This window comes from Gymnogyps californianus, chromosome Z (assembly GCF_018139145.2).
Source record: "Gymnogyps californianus isolate 813 chromosome Z, ASM1813914v2, whole genome shotgun sequence".
NCBI lineage: Eukaryota > Metazoa > Chordata > Aves > Accipitriformes > Cathartidae > Gymnogyps > Gymnogyps californianus.
Window position 1 is genome coordinate 53701531 of NC_059500.1, and position 20831 is coordinate 53722361.

The 20831-nt window shown below is 35.1% G+C and overlaps 1 protein-coding gene across 1 annotated transcript in view; it reads left to right on the forward strand.

The window, feature by feature from the left end:
• Window positions 1-20831, forward strand: part of KIAA2026 (KIAA2026 ortholog) — a 53950-nt gene that overhangs the window by 13365 nt on the left and 19754 nt on the right. Inside the window, exons 4-5 of the mRNA XM_050913212.1 lie at window positions 10237-10313; window positions 15983-16072. Coding sequence (XP_050769169.1) covers window positions 10237-10313; window positions 15983-16072 — 167 coding nt within the window. The remainder of the gene's footprint in view (window positions 1-10236; window positions 10314-15982; window positions 16073-20831) is intronic.

Genomic DNA, 20831 nt, shown 5'->3' on the forward strand with positions numbered 1-20831 from the left:
TTTATGTGAAAGTATTTAAAGTAGGTCGCCATCTTCATTCTAACCTTCATTTTACAACACATACTTGCATGCAAAAATCTACTTTCTATGAATTAAGCAATGCTCATAGAACAGCATGTGTCATTTTTTAATAATTATTGTTTTGAAAGACAACCACTGTTGGCAAAACAGACTAGCAATACTTGAAACTAGCTTTTGAAGTTAATTGATAGAGATGATGTTTACTGTGATAACTGATTTTCTTATATGTGTCATAAAAATAACAAGTTCAAAAAAGCTGCCCGTTTGCCTCCATCTTGATATACTTAATAGCATATTAGCAGAATTTTTTTATAGTTACAAATTATGGGGTTTTTTTAAAGATGAAAAGAGGCAAATTTTGAAGTGCTGTTAGAAGAACTGTAAATACTGGCATGTGAGTTTAAACTTTTTTTAAAGAAATGCATCATGAACAGCTATCACAGAATGATTGTGTTTATAATGAAAATATATTCTATAATATAATTTAGTGAAAATTCACATATTTTTAATTTCTAATTTTTAGTCTGTAATGTTAAAGAATTTTTGGTCTTGAGTAGATCCCAGACTAAATTCTGCACTTAGTGGAAACTGTAGTGCTTACTGTCATACGCTTAATCACAGTATCTAAATACAGGCAGTTCTTTTGGTTTGAAATTCCTGTCTTTTAATTGACACAGTGGAAATTAAGCTCATTAATAAAAGTGGAATCGAGAGAACTTTCCTTCAGTCAGTTTCCTTTTTGTACCTTACATATGGTGCGTGGATGCTAAAGTGAAAACAGAAATCCCTGGCTTTTCGTTTTCCCAGTTACCTTATGTATATTGACCTGCATAGGTATTATGTGATCTCCATTTCTTGCAATAAGTTTTGTTTTCTGAAGTGCTAAAAAAAGTTTGGGTTTTGTAATATCTTAATACCAAGGCTCATCTAATGCTGGTTTGATACAGGATTATAATGGAGATTGTTTATCCAATTATCGTCTTTTGTGCTTTATGCTGAGCTTTATTAGAATGTATTTTAGGACCCAAATATGTTTCAGAAGCTTGTTATAAAACAAGCTAGTGTTCCATACCACTAAAAACATGGGAGTTAAAACAGTTGTTCTTTCAGTTTTAATTTGTGGGTTTACGTGACTGAATAGTAAATTCAGCAGTAGAATGCCATGTACCTCTGTTTTTCCAGTTCCATATTCTGTCACAAGGAGCTTAACATTATCAGAGGTAATTTCATATAGGAAATAATTTGTGTATAGTTTTGTTAAGAATATGTATCTGTAACTGTAGACCAGTACCAGATGCCATTAATCATCTGAACTTAGGTTTTAATTATACATATTTTCATCATCAGAGAACACTGCAGGTATAGTGTTACTCCCTTTCGTTGTCAGTTTCAGACAGGAAGGAGATCCCTCAGTGCAGGTGGAAGTCCAGAAAAGAGTAACAAAGTTTTCTGTCATGCATTCTATTAGTGTTTGCACAGTTTTGCAACCGTGACTGCACACAGAGATGTCATGTATGTCTATTGAATGAGAAATGATGGAAATTCCTCTTCTCCACTTTCACTTTTCCTGTGTCTCTACTTGATCTCCTGGATCTGATAGTCTAAGTTACACTCAGATGGCATGTTCATTTCCATTCAGGTGGAGGGCATAAAACAATCTTTTTCATCTGCAGGTGACAAGCGTTGTCCTGGGCATGATATGAAGAGTCCTGTTTCTTTTGGTACTCTCTTGTCCTTTATCTCTTAATAGGTTGAGGCATTTCCCTTCTTACTCTGACTACTTCTTCATTGCAAATTTTGACCTCGCTGGAGAAGATTTTCCTAAAACATTACAGTATTACGAGAAAGAGCTGTTCTTCCTATGCTTGTTAAGTATCCGTTAGTCCTGTAGCTGTTAGGCTGAAATGGATAGGATTGGATTGAATTCATGCTAATGCCTTATTGTTTTGTAATGTTTCATAATGTTTAAGGCTAAGTAGTATTTCTCAAAGCTCTTCTGAAATTCTATCTTCTGTTTAAAGATACCCTTACAATGTAGAACAGAGAAAGAGATTTGGTAAAACTTGTTCTGAATTCACAAAAATACTTTATTTAAATCTGATCATAGCCATAATCACTCTTTACAATGTTCTTTAAAAGTACAGGAGGTAGAAGAGAGCATCAGGAATGTAAAAGTGAGTACCTTTCCTTATTTTTTAACAAGGTGATTTTTTTTTTTCCCCCATTGTTGGTTCCCGAAGGCAGCTAAATGTAACTTTGAGTCACAGTTCATGTTTCTATTGAGATGATTTGCACATTCCTGACTTGCTGTAGCGGTGGTACCCAAAATATGCTGTTCATGAATATAGACTGGTTGTGCAGGTTTTTTAGCCGAAAACTTCCCATAACTATTGTGAGCAAAACTTACTGGAGAACACGAGCATTACCATAGTTAGGAGGTTTTCTTACAAGTTATGAAAAGGAAGATGTAACTATTTCATTGAATCTGTGCTTTTAAAACAAGGTGATGGTTATTACTGTGGCAGTGTTCTGTGTCAGTAATATTGACAGAGTAGTACTGAATATAATGGAAAGATAGAATCAGAGAGAGTAGTTCTGTAAAGAACTTGCATGCTACACATTCATTTTAAATGTTATTTTATTACTGAAGTTGCATAAATTAGGCTACAAATCCTTGAATTAGACTGTGACAGTGGTGATAGGTGTGTTCGATCTGGACTAAGACAGCTATGCTGAAGTAAATCATGGGGTACAACAAAGATTGCAGTGCAAGGCACAGTACAAAAGCATGAGAATGCTGTGATTGCGTGCTTGAAACAGGGATTGGATGAAATTCAGAACATCCATAGGGTTGAGAAAATAGGAGGACCAGAGGCTGCTTGAAATGACTGTGATGTGCCTGAAGCAGAGGCTGAAATAAATGTAAGTTGAATCTCTTTTATTCCAATTGGTGTAGAAAACACCAATATAGCACACACCTTTAGAATAACCTTGATGTAAATTCTATACCCTGTACTTGTGCTCTGAAAGATTCGTAGCAGTCCACCTGCTTAAAGTCTATTTCACAGTATATTTTATTTCTTTACAGTACCATGACATTTTGTGTATGAAATCAAGCATTGCTTGAATATGAAGAAATTAATTTAACAGCCTGGCAGCAGTTTTGTAGTGTCTGGTGTACTGTCCTTGGGACTTTAATCTTCACTTTTGTCCTCAGAGTTGTAAAAACTTCGTTGTAGTGTTGTTTAGCCTCTAGATCTGGAACAGCCTGTTAACCATGTTGAAAACATTAAATGAGGTGCTCTACCAAGTTGTAACAAAGTACTCAATGCATTAAGCTGCAGTGTCAGTACCTTCAGAAACATGTACCACTGAGGTTTTATTGAGTTTACTTACATTGTTCTGTAAATCAGCATTATTAATGCACTTGTTCAGACCTGCTTTGCTGTTTTGACTATATAAAAGCATATGCTGTATCAGTGTGGAAGCTTCAAAAGTCTATAATATAATGCTTCATTTTCCAGATTATTGCACATTATATTTTCTAAAAGAGGAGCTGTTGGGAGCAAGACAGAAGATTAGGACAATAAAGAGAAAACAGGACGTGCTCAGTAGTTGCCAAATCTTTGAAAGGCATGAAATGTGTCTTACAAATTTGTGAACAGGAAAATACAGGGCCAGTTTTTCAGTTTGAGTGGAGTTGCTGCTAGAATGTAATGAGAAAACAGGAATTCTTGCAGGTGGAGGGGGCTAACTTAACTTTATTTTACCATGGCAAATACCACTGAGTTAGTGTTTGATGTCAAAAACATCTGTTTCCCCATCTGGGGGAATGAGGCTCTGCTGCATATGTGGTAAAAATTGCGTGTTTATTAAAAATTATTTTTTAAATATATTTTTATTAAAAATTGTTCTATGTTGTCACTTTATAATTTGAAATATGGATTGACATTACTTTTATTCTTCAGGGAGGAGCCATGAGGACTCAAATATCATAGTTCATAACAAAAAGTTTTGCTAGATCTGTAAAAATGTTCCTGTTTTCAAGTCAAAATTATTTATGTTATGATAACTTATAAATGGGTTGTATTGTCCTTTCTGAGGTAATTTAGAAATGTCAACAGCATTTCTGTGGCTTGATGTTTTATTTGTCTACATTTCTATGCCACTAAAATAGGACTAGAAGAGATCTAAAATATCAGTTATTTATTTATTCCCCCTTCTTCACTCTCAGATGGCAAGACCAACTTGAGATGGCTTCTGCTTTAGTTTCATCTAATCTCCATAGTTTTTTGGATGCCCATAACTAGTGTCCAGGCCCTAGTTTTTATGTTACCTTGTTAATTGCCTGCACATCTATTCAGTGATAACATATGTGGAATTTGTTTTGGCTTGAAAGGAAAACCTGTGGCAGCCAGACATCTTCTGGACATACTGAACTTAAATAACATCTAAGAATTTTCTCAGAGCTGGCTAAGGGGCTCTTAGCTAGTAAAATGTTGATTTCCAGTGAATCTTAGAACAGAAATGTTCCAGCAGTGGTGTTATTTAAAAGGAATGAACGTGAAAGATCTATGGATCTGGATTTGTTTTTTACTTTCAGCAATGAGTTTGTTTAACAAATTACTTGATGACAATAAATATGTAGAAGGAAAATCGATAAAAACCAGCTCTTAACTATCAGTTGAAAGTATAAAATAATCCAATCTCTTGGAATTGAGATTAGAACAGACGATAACTCAAAACAGTATTAACTCAGGGAAGTCATATTTCTTCCACTCCACCTATTGTGATGACCGTTAATTTAGCAATAAAAAATAAAAAGCAATAATGTTAAAATTGTTCACCTTCGAATTATTTTACTCATTTATTTTGGTTTAGTTTTGGTTTGTTATATAAAGTACTGTCTTTACTCTGAGACTGAGTCATACATGAAACCTGGCATACACTATTTCAAACAGTACAAATATTTCAGTGCTTTCCAATACGACGTTCACTTACTTTGAAATCAGCTGTTCTCAGAATAGTGTTTGTTTAACATTCACTTTAGTGCTTTCACTAACCTCTGTTATTGGATTATACTAATACTCACTATACAGGTTTCCATCCTCATCATCCTTCAAGCACCAGACACTGTCTGGGTGGACAGGGCAGTATCCAAGTTAACATTACCTGTGTCTGCTTAATACAGTTTTCAGCTTTTTTGGCAGATGAGTAACAGCTTGCTCAAGTAAGTTTACTGTGGAACTGCATTTCTGCTGTAAGATGGAGTTTGTTTTCATTTAGAAAAAACAATGGTGTGATCGCTAAAATGTTACGCAACTGCACTGTCCTTTACTGCAGATTGTATGCATTTTGACAGTGTTCTTGTTTCAATTTAATATCCAAGTGGTTTGTTTCAGCAGGTAAAGTCAGGAAACGTGCAAATTGAGCTTTTGGGCTCTGATGCTACCAGCTCTCGGTATAGGTTGTTAGCATGTTACTGGAGAGAAATATTACCTCAAATCAATGAAGAGTTTTGTTTTATATCCACAGATAACTGAATTATAGTTTAATTTAGGATAAGATTTGTTGTAGTTTGCTTGAAGAATAAAGTGATGGTGTGTTTTCCCTTTATTGTCTGGTAGAGAATGAAAAGGACTCTTTTATTTGTTGCACAGTCCTGATTCGTCCACTGAACATGGAAGGGCTCTTGCCTTGGGTGTCTGTGGTTATCCCCTCCCTAATATCAGGAACGGCTTAGCTCTCTGTCAATATTGGAGGTGGTATAAAAAGAGCTGATCCTCTCTTGCAGCATGGGAGGGGAAAAGAGATGATAGTTACAACTTCTATCCAAGGTAAGATGTCTCATAGTCTCTTCCCCTCTGAACTGAAACCTGGCTGAGATGTGGAGCCTGTTGGAAAAGGCAGTGTGGAGACATAGTTAGTAATTGTGGCACAGTAAAATCATGTTAGTGGGTGAATGTAAGGTTACACAGGAATAATATAGGCTGACATTTCCTAGCTTTAGAACAGTTCCATTTGCAGCAAAGTAGATTTTTTTTAATATAGTTTTAATATATATATATTCGAATACAAACCAATTTTTTTTAATTCAGTAATGTTATTTTATAATTCTGGCAAGGGGGAATAAAGCTCTTTTTTTTTTTTTTTTTTTTCCCCAAAGAAATGTTGACTATATTTGAAATTTAACTTTATATCAAAAAGAAGTAAAACTTTAATGTTTATTACAAGTATTGCCCTATAGTGGAAACAGGAATAAGAATAAATAAATATTTGTTTATCAATATTTATAAAACATTTATCAAATACTTGTCCAAGTAAGTGTTTCTCTGCTCTGCAAAAAATAATTTAGTGTTGTAGCTGCTGCTGGGGGGAGGCCACTGTTAGTGCCTCAAGATGGTAGGCCTAACAACAGCTTTTATGTAGTTGCAGCTATTGAAGGAGAAGGCCTCTTCCGCTGTTTCAAGATCATTATTTTCTTTGGAGTTCTTGTTTTAGTTTGGGAAACTCTTAATTTGTTTTGATGGAGAGTGTTTTTCTCATTTCATTCTTACATGTTTAGGGAGAAGTGTAAAGAAATTGATTGGACAAAAGCATTTTCTGATTTATCTTCCTTCTGTGCAGTGCAGTCCTGAGTTATTGATTCCTATGTAGTTGTTACTAATATATGTATACTGTGCAAGGTCGTCTTTTAAGGAGTCACAGAGCCATAGAAAAGCTGGTTGGAAGGAACATCTGGAGGTCACCTAGTCTGATTCCTTGTTTGAAGCAGGACTGTCACAAATACCCGATCAGGTCAGCTGTGACTTGAAGACCTCTAAAGATGGAAATCTACTTATTGAGCCACTGTTCTACCTTCCCCCTCCAAGAATTTTTGTACTGAAATTACTTTATTATTTTGTCTATGTGTAGAACTCTTGTTAAGTGGTTTATAAATTATGGCTAGTAAAAGCTGGGGACCGAGAGGTGGGAAGCAAGCAAGGTGTGTTGAATTGGAATAGGTGACCTGAAGAGATAATGCATATGAGCTTCCTTATTAGAAATATTTATTTTTTCTTCATTATTTCTTAGGTGTGTTTTTCTAACTCTGATTGCTTTCAGTCAGCAATTAAGTATATTTGTACATTGAGTATGCTCTGAAAGGTACAGTGTGCTGTGATTCATAATGCATCTAGCTGCTGTCAGAAACATTACTTCATCTGCTGAAGTAAGTAATTTAAGCCATTTTAAATAGTCTCTTTACCTAGGATTATGGGCAAAGGAGCTCTAGCAGACCTCAGTGGAGTGGTTTGAGAAGTTGCAACTCACAGTTGATGCCTGTTCAACCCCTTAGTGATTTTACCCTCCATACAGAATCTATGCACACCTCAGACTGGCAGTTGAAGCTCAGTGACTGCTCTGTGGTGGCATGGCTGAAGTCTTCGCATGGTTATGCCACATGCGACAGGGCCAGCAGCAGGTAGCTGGTAGAGGCTGACATCCCTTACCATTGCTGTTGGTTTTGCTGAATGTGTCAGCTTGTGGTCTGAGAATCTAAACTAGCAGATCTCAATAGATTTTTATTGTGGAAATCTGATCCTTGGTTAATTTTATCCAAAGACTTTTTCCTCGTAAAGGTAAGTGAATTGGAATATTTTTAGGTACTAAAGTCAGTTTGGAAACTGGACACAGGTGCGTTGTCTCAAGAATACTAAATAGAAGTTTTCCTTTATCATTTTCCTTGCTTGGAAAGCAAACTAGAAATAATAGTTTTGGAAAACCAGAGATAACTTTTTTAAGAGAGAGATTATCAGTACTATTGCTATAACTTCTTTTGAATTTCAATTTGGTATTTTATAAGGATGTTACTAAGGTAGAAGATGAGTTTGCCAAAGTTAGTTTGCTGTATATATTAATTCTCTCCCATTGTGCAAATATCTGTAGTGTTTTCTTATTTTTTGGTATGTGATATGTGCCTGCACCATAGGACATGTGGTGTGTATAGTCATAAAGTGGGAAAGAGACTGTGGTGCTTCTCTGTACAGATGTATTCTTAGTTCATGGCAGATGTCAGCCTGGGAATTGTGTAAGTCTTATGGTACATATATTCTAGTAGGCATGCTTTCTGATAACCCATATGTCATACTCCATTTTCAAAGACTTTCTTTTCCTTGATTCAGTTTACACAGAAGGTAAGGCTCATTTTCCTTGTGCTTCTAGTCAGGTTTTTTAAATTCTTGTTCTGTCTGTTACACCATATCTTCCATACTGCATGCTTTTCAGATGATGCTGTGAAGGAAGAGATATTTACTTTCTTTTTTTGGTAATTAACTATAATTCTTCCTAACAATTTTTTCCCCCTTTTCCAGAAGGAAATATTGGGGAAAAGAGAGTATATTTCTGTTAACTGTGTTATTTTTTGAAGTACACTGCATCATACAGCACCTGATGCTGAAAATATTCAAGTAAATATTTGCTGAAAAGTATGTTGAAAATATTCAAACAAAATGAAAACTTTCATTTTAATCATATTAAAATCTTTCTTTTTGTAAAGAAGCAAGACAGTCTAGCTGCCCCATGTTTTCATCCCTTCATGTTCTTGCCAGGTAACATTCTTTTACAGGGCTAGAACAAGGAACCACCACCATATGACCAGACTTCTTTTTGAGTCAGTTTGTCAAGAAAGCTTATATTAGATGTCTGCTTTAGTTCATTAAATGGACAGCACTGTTCTCAGTAGTAGCAATTATGTTTTCAGTGCAGCTGGATTCATAAAATAGATAACAAAAATGCTGACTTTTTTGCCCATTGTCAAAACGTTTGGGTCATTGTTCTAATAAGCATGCTTCTCTGTTTTATCACTTGTTCTGTAATGTGAAATCTGTAAGTGTTTATTTTTGGTGGTTGAGGCCTCTTTAAATTTTGTTATGTGTTCAGTATGTGGAGTTTCAAATCTAGGTTGATTTATTGATTTTTTTATATGGTTTGATTTTATGTGGAGTTTCAAATCTAGATCCTTTGAGCCCTGTGCCCTGTCACTTAAGTGTGTTTTATTTCAGATTCGGGTAAGATGTTCAAGAAACTCAGTGTAATAAACTGAAAATAGGATAGTGTAATAAACTGAAAATATGGATGCCTAGGCATCTATGAATAGGTGTATGTATATGTACATATGCATTTGCACAAACAACCAAGCATCTATTAGGAAAAAATTAAATGCAATTCCTGCCAATGTTTTCATTAATATAAATCTGCCTGTGTTTGTGTTATTACCAAGTGGCTATAATGATTCTATTTGACAATGAATTCCACATACTTTGTATCTTGGGGGGGGGGGGGTTAAGTTTTTAATTATTGTTTAGGACTCCTGAATGTGAGCACAGCAGTAATCTCAGAGTGATGGTTTTGGTCTGAATGAACAGGTCAAAAGTGGGCTTTTTTCAATTTACCATGTGAATGTAGAAATAACCATATAAGAAACTCCACTATCTTGCATATATGGCTTGGTGACATAACTGCTTGATTTGAGAAATGTATGTGACTTGTGAACCCTGATACTATAGGCAGTAAAGCACTTGCCTTACCTTCAAGGAGTTTTTTAGTTACATCCATGCTCTTACATAGTAAAGTTGGGTGTGCAGGTCATTATAGGAAGGTGTTTGCTTTCTTCTGAAATGTTTGGTTTTGCCACAGCCAGAAAAAACAAATCAGTAATCTGATTTCATTGGTAACTTTAGTATGTTCATTTGGGGATTTCTAGATATGGCTTCTGCTTTGGGGGTATCTTTTACCCTCAAAGATACAGACGTCCCAGACCCTAATGTGTGGTTCACTTTACAGTGTCAGAGAACAAATCTTGCAGGTAAGATGCTGTATTTCTTAAGTTTGTGGCCAAAGTTCTCGATTTCACTCCTTTCAGAACAGTGGTGTGAATGTTTCTTTTATGACTTAAATTTTTAGGTGGTATATTATGGACATTGTAGTGGGTTTGTTTTTTGGGTTTGTTTTTTCCTTTTTTTTCTTTTTTTTTCTTTCTCCAAAAAAGACTGCCCTGCACAGATACTTGTTTAATGTTTGCTTTTGCTGAGTCTAGTTCTGAATCATCATGTTTACGTGACTTACTGTCAGCCATCTGTTAGTTACAGTTTAACTTTCAAGTCTGTATGTAATTTGGTTTTATTAATGAAGTACAACAATCAGCATTATGAAGCTTTTCTCTTTTAATCTTACAAGGAAAAAAATCGGTATCTAAAAAAGCAATCACAAAGAAGAGGAAAGGTGTCACAAAGCCTACCATACCAGAATTTCAGGTAAATTATTTTAATTTTTATTTTAAGCACTTGCAATCTGAATGTCTGTAAAATAAGTCCTTTGGTTTCTGATAGAGACCTTGGAAATCCTAATAAAAGATTAATTTCCTTCTTCTAGTTCAAAAGGTTTAATCTGATAGTGTTTTTAAAAGTGCATTTCACCTTTTCTTGGTAGAGAATGTTTTAGCAGTTTTTATTATGTGCGGCTTACACACTGTTTCACAGTGTTGTTTAAGATCCCAGATAAATCTGTTACAGGACAAAACCTGTAAAAACTAGGAGTTGTTAATGGAATTTTTAAGGTAGATATAATTTTCTGGGATAAAATTACTTGGGTTTTGTATGAGGTGTGACACTGTGGTCCTTGAATTGAAATCTAGCTTGATTTACTGAAGGACTTGCAAAAAAATTTGTAGGCTCTTGTGCTCGTCTTGTTTGCAACTTTTACCCCTTATCTGCACGTGACTTTTAGACCAGAGAACATTAAGAAAAGAGTGCTAATTATGATAATGTGGTTTTATGGTACTGTAATAGAAGTGTTATAGTACTTCAGTTCTAAATCACAATTTATGTATGTATGCATGCCTGCTTGGATTGAAGTTCTCCTTTGGCTATAATTTTTTTTTTTTTTCAGAAAGCAATCTGTGCTATTCTGAGCAATAGACCCACATTAAATCATGACTGTTCCGTAAAACCCTCACACTGAATCAATTTATTCCATGATGATGATGTGTTTCAGGTGGAGCTAGTCGAATTTCTGGTGATAAAATTGGTTAGTAACAGTAAATATTGAGAAAAGACTGATATTTAAGTGTGCACTGACTTTTGTCTATATTCTAATGGTAGTGACTAAAATGTTTCCTAGCAGCTCCAAAAAATACGTACAGTGTCTAAAACTTTTATTTTTCCCAGCACATTACTTGCATGCCATGGATGTACACAGTTAGGTTAGAAATCATTTTTTACAGTATTAAACTACTGCATTTAAGTAGTCTGTCTAAAACATTATCTAAAACTTAGCCTAACTTCTTATCTAACCAAGGTAAACTGTACATTTACATATCATCTAAGTGTAAAATTAACATTATTACATTTACCTATGTAAAATGTTAATTAAAATGTAACAAAATAATTCTGGCTTTTTTGATCAAAGCTAGGCTTTATATCTGTTTTAGGTGAAGGCAAGATCGATCAGTATGAGCAGTTTAATCTTATTAGGGAACTTTTTAACAATTTAACCTGCCTTTTTCAAGAGGACAGGCAGAACTGGTATGACTGTTAGAAGTATTTGCAAATATGAAAACATTTATATTTGGAATAGTACTAAGACTTTTAGAGCCAAGTCAAGTATGCTTCAAGATACTCTGCTCCACATACATGGATGGCCAAACTTAATGAAGTTATGTAACTGTTTAAAGGTGAGAGTATATTTTTTAAATATTTAGTAAGACAGCTTGAGTGTGTACAGGCCCTGTGAGGTATGCCAGGGAGGGTATAACCGTAAGAATATTGCAATTCACATCTAAACATTAGTTCTTTTGGAAAGAAAGTAAATAAATGAATATTTGTAAGATGTTTTATGTGCCTGCAGCCTACAAATGTGAAAAAAAAAAACCAAACCACCCATAAGGCACTTTATTTCACAAGACTAGATCCTGTACTTAAGTATAGATCCTCTACCTGAAAATCATAACTTGACATTAAAGCTGAGAAAATCAGTATTAATAAATCTTTTAATATGTGCAGTGACCCAAATTATACATTAAAATCAATTATTAACAAAAAAACCCAGGAGATAATTGTACTACTTAATCCTAATGTTTATAATGCCATTTTTAAACAACCTTTTGAGGAAACACACCGCACAGATTTTCTGCTCTGTGTCATAATTTGAATGTCACGGACAAAGCCGTAAAAGCATAGGTCAGTGAACATCACTCCTTCCTTTTATGTGATTTCAGACCCTATATTAATTTCTTAGCTCAAGGCTGCTTTAAAAAAACCACAAACAACAAAACAAAAAACAAACCCAAAACAAAAGCAGATGTAAATTAAATTCTCTTTACCAAATAAAAAGACACAAAAACATGTCCTATTTTTAATATTTTGAAAATGATTTGAGAAGTGAGTTTACAGCTTCATAGGTCATGAATTAGTTGGCTGTTGCGTATTTCCTTTTAAAAGAAATTCTGAGTTCCAAGCTTATTATTACTGTTGCTCATTATTATTTTAAAGAAATGACAGTAATTATATTGCTGTATAGAGTGGACACTAATGTGGTTTTGGGGGGTTTCTTTTCCAGTTACAAAGTACATTTAGGTTTGGTAACAAGTGCTTTGTCTCAGTCTTTCCTCCTTTCCCCTCATATATATACACATGTAGCTATATAGACCTTCATGTACTATAACTAAGGAAAAAAGGAGCGCACACATTTTGAGGAACTGGGCTAACTAAGTTAAGTAAGCACGAGACCCCACTGAAGTGAGTAAAAATTATGCTAAAAAATTGGCTGAAGTTAAGGGGGGCAAGAGGGGAGCATCAGTGATCTGAGGGAGTACACTAGGTTTGTATTTATTAATAGATCCACAGATTAGATTTGTTTTTGTAATTATAAATAGTTCATTTATAAATTCTGAGAAATGGATCACAGGAGAGTCTCAAGTTGGAATAGAGATTGGTCCCCCTGTCTTTCCTTACAAAAATCAGGGGAGATTTCCTGTCTTTCCTCCTTGAAGTTCTAGGAGTCAGTGAGGATCTTTGGGAGATTACTAAGATCTGGGATTGTATCCTAACAGGAAAGCTGAACACCAAATTTGAAAATTTACTGGAATACTGAATACCTGAAGCTTCCATTGTATTCAGTTGAAAAACAGGATGCTTATTGCCTATGATAATTAAGCCTACATGTAGTAAGTACTGTGCCTGATGTGAAAATGTCTGTGTTGTAGTTAGCATGTACATAACTAATTACATGACTTGTATATTAATGGAAATATTTCCAACCTGCATCTTTAAGCTACCATGTAGTGTTCTAGAGAATAGGGACTAATCTTTCACTACCTTTGATAAGTCATAAAGGAAACATTTTTTTCTCTTCAGATTCTTTTCTCATGATGATTAGAAGGCATGTTCTTCAAGGGCAGTATATGAAACTACCAGTGAGCTATCGGAATGTGACAGCATGATTAGATTGTAACATTAACACCTTTCTTTTTGCCTTCATGTTAACTTACCTGTTAGAACATACAAAACGATTTAGAAAGGCAGTGTTGGCAGAAAACTGAATTGCTACGTTCAGCCAGTTAACAACCATGAGCAAAGAACACTGAACATTAGAGTGTCATTATGAGAAATAGCAGCTAGATTCCATATCAAAATGATCCTACAAAATACACTACACTTTTTTTATTACTGTTCTTTTCATCTTTCCTTCAAAATGCTGGCTTCATTCTGTAAGATGGGAAATGTCAACCAAGTGTGAGAATTTTCAGAAATAGCTTCTTCCCAATCAGTGTGCATCTTTAGTACTTCATCTCAAATCCTACTGTGAATGAAGAAATACAGATTTCTTCTTGAACCTTTTTATAGTGGTTTTCAGTACAGTATTGGAGTATTTCAAATACCGAACTCATTTTGACAGTAAATCCTCTAAGCTGAGCTGCTGTTACCTTCCTTGTTTTACTAGCGGGTGATTGAGACACAGATATTAGCCTCAAATGTACACCTCTTCTGATGAAAATTGCGACTTAGAGGTTTGATTACTCTTCCTTGTCACCCCTAGCCCCAAGACAACTAAACTTTATGTATTTGCATTGTTTTTCCCATTGATGTAGTTTGGATTGGTACACACTAACAGTTTTGCAAATCAGATCCTTATGTCTCAAGTGACTGTTCTGAAAATGAGAAACAGGACTGGGACCTGTGAAAAGTTTGGCTGCATGAATTGTCTGATGACATGGAGCTTTTTGTGGTAGAGTCAAAGATAGAGTTGGTATTTCCAGGACAGCATTCAACTAACAATAGTGAAATCATCCTTCTCCTTGCAAACTCTTGCCTTTCTAGAAATGAGTTCTGACAGAGAAATTCACCCACTTAATAGCAAATGAAAACAGTATCCTTCTTTGGTTCATAGTTCTGCTTTATCTTTGATCCATGGTACCCTGAATTAAACATGTCTCATAGGAGAAAATAAAAAGCAGTGATAAAATTTGAAAACTGAATTGTCAGGTATACAGTCAAAGGAGTGGATTATAATTGCGCAGGGAAAATCTTTATCCATGCCTTTATTGACTTTTGTCGAGGGCTTGATGTAACAAACTTGCACCTTTTTGTGTAATAATACTGTATCATAGATTTCCTTGCAGGCCAGATGGGAAGACAAAAGCCAGTATTTGGCTTCCAGTTTATATCTTGAACTTTTTTAAGTGCAGGACAGACATGCATGTTGAACCTAGTAGAGTTACACATACTAATACTATTTTCTGGGTTAAGTGAGAAACCTTTTGCAGGTTAATTTTACATACATTGTCTACAGCAAGACAGTGCCAATTTCCTTATTAATTTGCTATTTTAAACTTAATAAATGTGAACCCTGTAAACTTTAGTTTGGGTCACTCCAATTCCCCAGTGCTCTCAAATGTACACAAACGTTGCAAAAATAATGGCATATATGCGTTACAGGTTTCTGAAATTTATGTATTCTGCTAAAAGTCTCAGTTCTGTGTTTTAATAGTGAATCAAAGTTTTTCAATATGAATTTGCTGCAAATCTAAAACTGCAGGTGTAATTGAAGTAAAAATGTAGTGCTATGAATTGCTGATTTGGGGAAAAAAGTATAAAAAAATTAGCAGTTGTATGATAACAGCATTTTTGTGGGGTTTTATTCTGTTTGGATTTGATTTTCTTAAATTCTTTCAACATGTTTTCAGTAGTAATGAAAACATTTCCGCCTAAGGGAGTTCAGAAAGGAGCAAGTCTTAACATACAATAACCTGAAAGAACCTAACAGCTTAATAATTTCCAGTTTATTAAGTCTTTAATTGCCCTAAATGATGGTAAGCCAAAACATACAGATTACTTTTGTTTGATTTTTTCAAGAAAATAGCATCCATATTCTGAAAGGAAAAATGTAAAAAGCTGTTTTCTAAAGACAGGAATAAGAAGAATGTAATACTTTTTCAAAACATAGGCAGGTAGATTTGATAGACATGACTAGGTTATCTTTCAGGAATACTCTGTGTAAGCATGTAAAGTTATGTTCAGGAAAAAGTTGTAACAAGTGTAATTATATTATAACCACAGCGTAGTCCAAAGCTAATACACTTTAATTCACCAGGGAGTTGTTTGGTACTCAAACCTGTTCCAGCTCATTACTATACTTGAACAGATTTGGTTGTTGTCATTCACGGAAGTTTTAAGAAAATACCTACATTTTGAAATGGAGGCTTCCAGGCAGGGATATGGCTTATGTCTGTAGAATGAAGTATTTTCTTATTAGATGTTCTTCCTTTCAAAAAGTCCTATTTTTTTTTACATTTAAAAATGCTGTAAGAAAATAAAAATCAAATGGTGGCACTAACTAATAACATGTGCTTTTAGATTTTATTTAACTTCATTGTACATTTTCCAAGTCCCACATTACCAAGTGTTTGTGTTCATTTGTTTTTTAGCTTATTTGCACTAATCTTGATGAACTCAGGGAATTAATCACAAAGATTGAGAATGAACTCAAAGATCTGGAGGACATTAAAAAGAAATCGGTATGTGACATTAAAAGCTTTCTCTTGTATGGGTATAAAACGGTGCCAGTTATTTGCTGAGGCCTGTCAACTGAAGATTTTACGCCTGTTCAGTAACTGCATGAAGCCTCATACGGGTGATACCTGGAGAGGGTAATCTTAATCTTTTCTGTATATAGTGCTCTGTTCACACTGTTTTTATCATAAGTAAATTTAATAACTGTGTTAACACTTTTCACTGCCAAAATAAAATGTGGATCGTGGTAATACCTTAGAAGAAGTAGTTCATTTCTATTAAACATGTGACCATTCTTCCCTGAGGACAACCTCTTACCCAACAAGCAATTACAGGAGAGAGTTCTCATATCTGCCTATGCAGTGCTGATCAGATTTTCTTGTGAGCTGACTCTTCCGTTGCTTATTAGGATTCCTAACTCCTTTTGTTTACAAGTAAGTTATTAAAATTGGCTTTGTTTTAATTTTTATTCAAGTAGGTTGTACAGGAAAGCATAGTATCTGGCTTTTGATACCAGATTGAGATACAAATTTTACCGATATACACTGGGTCACTCAGTCTATGCAGCTGAAAACCTCAGAACAATAACGGTTAGACCAGAGAATCCAGCACATTTGGGGTTTTGTAGGAGGCAGTGATTCTCATCAAGATGGTGGATGGTTTTAAATACCTGAATAGTACTCATTTAAATGGCCTTCTACAGCCAACTCTTCTTATTACTTTTTTTCATTGCAGTTTTGTTTATTAAACCTTTGTAGGCATTTCTGTGGCATTTCTGTGAACAGTAGTAGTTAAAAATGTTGTTTCTTCTATACCTTAGAAATTAGGCTGCTAATTTCTGTGAATGTCTTTAGTCTCATGCAGAAACAATTTATTCGTAAATTATTTAAATAGGGGAGAGAAAGATGGTAGGTGAGAGGCAATATAAATTAGGACTCTGAAAGACAAATTTCAGTGCAGACACTTAGCATAATAGTTGTCAAAATATCCAAAGGAATAAAAACAAACTTAACTTGAAATTATTTTGTAGTTGATAAATTGCAGATTGATTTTATGATAAGATTGTCAAGAGGTTATCGTGAGAGGCTATGTCAACAATAGAAGAAAAAGCCAAAAATGAGAGTACACATCAGCATATCAGTAATCTTAGTATAGGTGAGACTTTTAGTCTACTACTAAAACTGTACCAACAAGACTTCTTCAAGGGTAGACAAATGCTAAATATGTCATAATTGCTCTTTGAACTGAAATCTGATAATGTCATTATGTAAATAAGTTGCATGACTTCAGCAGGAATACTATGTTTAGTTCTAATCGCACAGTCTTAAAAAAACCAAACACTTAAGTACAGGGCAGTTAAGATACAACTCATTCAGCATTCAGAAGTTGTGAGGTAAGGACAATCTTTCTGCGTGCTTGTATAGCTCTATCAGATCATGATTCTGGGTCTCTAAACACTTGTTAGAAATTTTATGTAAAGAAAAAAGGCTAGGATTAATTGCTGAAGAAGTGATTATAAGGAAACAATAAATTTAAGTATTGATTTTTAAAAAATAATTATCAGGCAAATTTCATATTTACTTTTTAAACATACAAATAGATGTTAAATTAGGTGAATAGTCAATAAACTTGACTTGCTAAAATGAGGTTTCACTTTGCAAGGGAAATCATTAGAATTTCATTTTTGATGTCTAACACGATGTGTAATTAGATTAGATGTCTTAAAAACTGGTGGAAATGCAGATTGTCATTCTTCAGCTCTGACACAAATGACAGTGGCAGTTTCAGAAGCATCCAGAATAGAGTTTGTTTCAGCTTTTCTGAAGTGCCTAGTCTATTAAGTAAAACATTGTTCTAATTTGATGATGGAAATTTGACCTAATGTGAAGGTTTATTTTAATATGATGATATTCATTTTGATGCTGTTCATGGACTTCTTTCTTGGTTTGACCCGAAGATGGTGGTGTTCTTACTACTTCATGGTAACTTTATTGATTTTTGTTTGCAATAGTGACCTAGGTGAAGCCATAGGAATCTTTCTTCTTCGTGACTAACCTGCTCAGTAATTCCAGTTTTAGTAGTTGTTAGCACATGCTACTGAGAGAAACCCTCAAGGCAAGCTTTAAAGCTTATGTTAAATACTAACACATATTAGAAATACAGCTTGTCTAATTTATATTAAGACTTTAAAGTGTAACCTTTTTCTTAGTCCTACCTGCCCTTTGTTTCCTAGGAGACCATTCTAGAGTACGTAAAAGGAATTCATTCTCCAGAACTTGGAAGTACTGGAGGCTGTAATGAAAAAGCTGAGCTGTAGGACTTCTTTAACATGGGTAAACTTACTGTTTTCCCGCATTTTTTGTAGGTAGTTGGACTGGTTGTATCTGACACTTTTCAGAACATCAGCTTCAGCCAACAAATGACATGAGAGATTTTTTAGCCTGAACAAGTTTTGTTTGGCAAGTTAAAAGCAAATTAGAACAGGCTTACGTAATGGGTAATTTTAAGTGTAGGCATTACTACCAGTTTCTTCTGCAACAATGAAATAATAAACCTGTTGGAAAGGATTTTCACTGTTTGGTTGATTAAAACAGTTGGTTCTGTACTCTTTTGTACACCTGTATTGTCTTTTGAATTAGCTATGAGTAATATTTTTCCATTTAAAAAGTCTTGCACTTTTGCTTGATTACTGGTGAGTTTGTTGTAACAATGATGAGATTTGTCTTAGCGCCAGTTTGCCATAACTATTTAGAGAGGAAAATGAAATTTGACCTCAGGTCTTTAATTTTAAACAGAAGTTCAACTCAGTCTTAGTATTACCTCTTCCCAGACTGCTTCGCTCTTGAACTCTAGCCACAGTTCTGAAGCAAGGCTGCAATTTCACATATGTTTTCAACTGACATAAGCTAAAACTGCTGCCAAATAAATAGTTCTTACTCTCTGTGTCTCTGGCAGCTCATATTTTCTGTGCCACCCCATGAGAGAGGGTAGCAAAATTCTTTGTTCAGCTGCATGGTAAGAGAGTTAGTCTGTGATAAACCTAATTACTTTTTTTCTGCTGCTGAGGTGTTTGTAATCCAGATCAGTTTTCTAGTGCAATTTATCATGCAGTTGCACAAATACCTGTGCTTGTGTTCTGCCACAGTTTGAGGGGTCATTATAAGGACAGGAATGAGCATCTGGGGGCAAAAGGAAGTGGGACTGCTTTTGACAGGTAAAGTGCTGTTTTGTGGCAGGTGAAGTTGTATGTGATGCTACAATCAGGGGTGCTCTAAAAAGTCTATCCCTTCAGCTACTAAACAGTTCCTCTCCTTACCACCTACTACATTTCAAGAGGGAGAGCAGAGTGTAAGTTAGTCAGATTTACTATTTATTTGAGTGCCTGACTGGAAATCAGAAAGCAGGAGGTGCAGAAAGGGGACTCGAAGGACTTGAGTCTAATGCTCTGTGCACTGTCTAGTGAAAGGATGGAGGGTGGCTCCCTAAGGAATGTCTAAGCTAGAATGTCTTCTAGCTTTGGTACTTTCTTTAGGCCATGTGAAGTGACATCCTTTCACTCTAAAGCAGTGTGACTAAAAAGTAGAGTAAAAATGGAATTAATAGAAAAAAACAGAGAATTTACAGTAACAAGACTTAGATTCTAGTAAAAATTATGTCTATTTTGTTGCTAATACTGACATAGATAAGATGTGGGGGAAGTTACAAGCAGTCAGTAGACAGTTATAAATCTGAAGTACAACATTGGCTAAAAATTCAGTGGAGATTTTATTGCATTTTTACCTCATGTTTGCTGAAAATTTAGACTGTATATATAAGCGTGGCAGTTCAGTTGAATGTGAGCTCTTAGAAATTTGCTGTAACTAGCAAATTGATCAAGACATATGAAGTAGCCTAATTCCACTTAAAAATCTACTTGCAGCAGTATTGATGAAAAAATAATTTTGACAGACATATGTGGTAGTGAAGCATTTTGCCCATATATTTAGGATAACATAAAGGTTTCTGTCTAATACATGAAATTTCTTCTTTGAGAAGAGATGGTAAAGTATGTTGTGGAAGGTAGCAAAGCTGAGCTACATGAGCATGCAGACCACACCCAAATGAGATGTAAGCAGCACGTGGCAATAGTGGGAAAAGATTGTGAGGCTATAGTAGCACAGGAATGTATGTAAGTTATAGAGGCTGTTCATAGGCTTTGGAGGGCTTTAAGGACTTTGTTTAGCTGCTTAAAAGTAGTCATTCATGATAAAGCAGAACTCATAGCTTGCTTAATGCTTTTGTTTAATGTTGACCTATTCCCTGATTGGAGGAATAAGAAGATTCGGAAAGCCCCAGAGCCAGTTTGAGCCAGGAAAAGGAGACGTAGCAACAACTAACCTAAAAAAAACAGGAAAGAGAAAGAACCTGCCTAGAGATGAGAAAAAGGGCCCAATGAGAGAAAAGAAGACCCCAGACCCAAATGTTACTAATGGACCAGACTGTGGTATGAGGGGCGGGAATTTAGATTTTAAGGGTATAATTGCCCAGGGGTTGTCGTGTTTGGAGTCCCTCTCCAGAGGCCCCCAGCTTGAGCTGTCTAAATTTGTGTACCATAGATAGAATAAATTATGCTTTTATTTTGAAGGCCTTGATTAGAGATTCTGCTTCGGGGAACCGAGGGTCAAGCCTGAGGGAAGAAGCAGCGCCCGAGTGTGAGTGTGTGTGTGTGAGGAGTCGAAAGGGGCAACCGTCAGCTCACTGGAGTCACCCACTGCAAAGGAACTC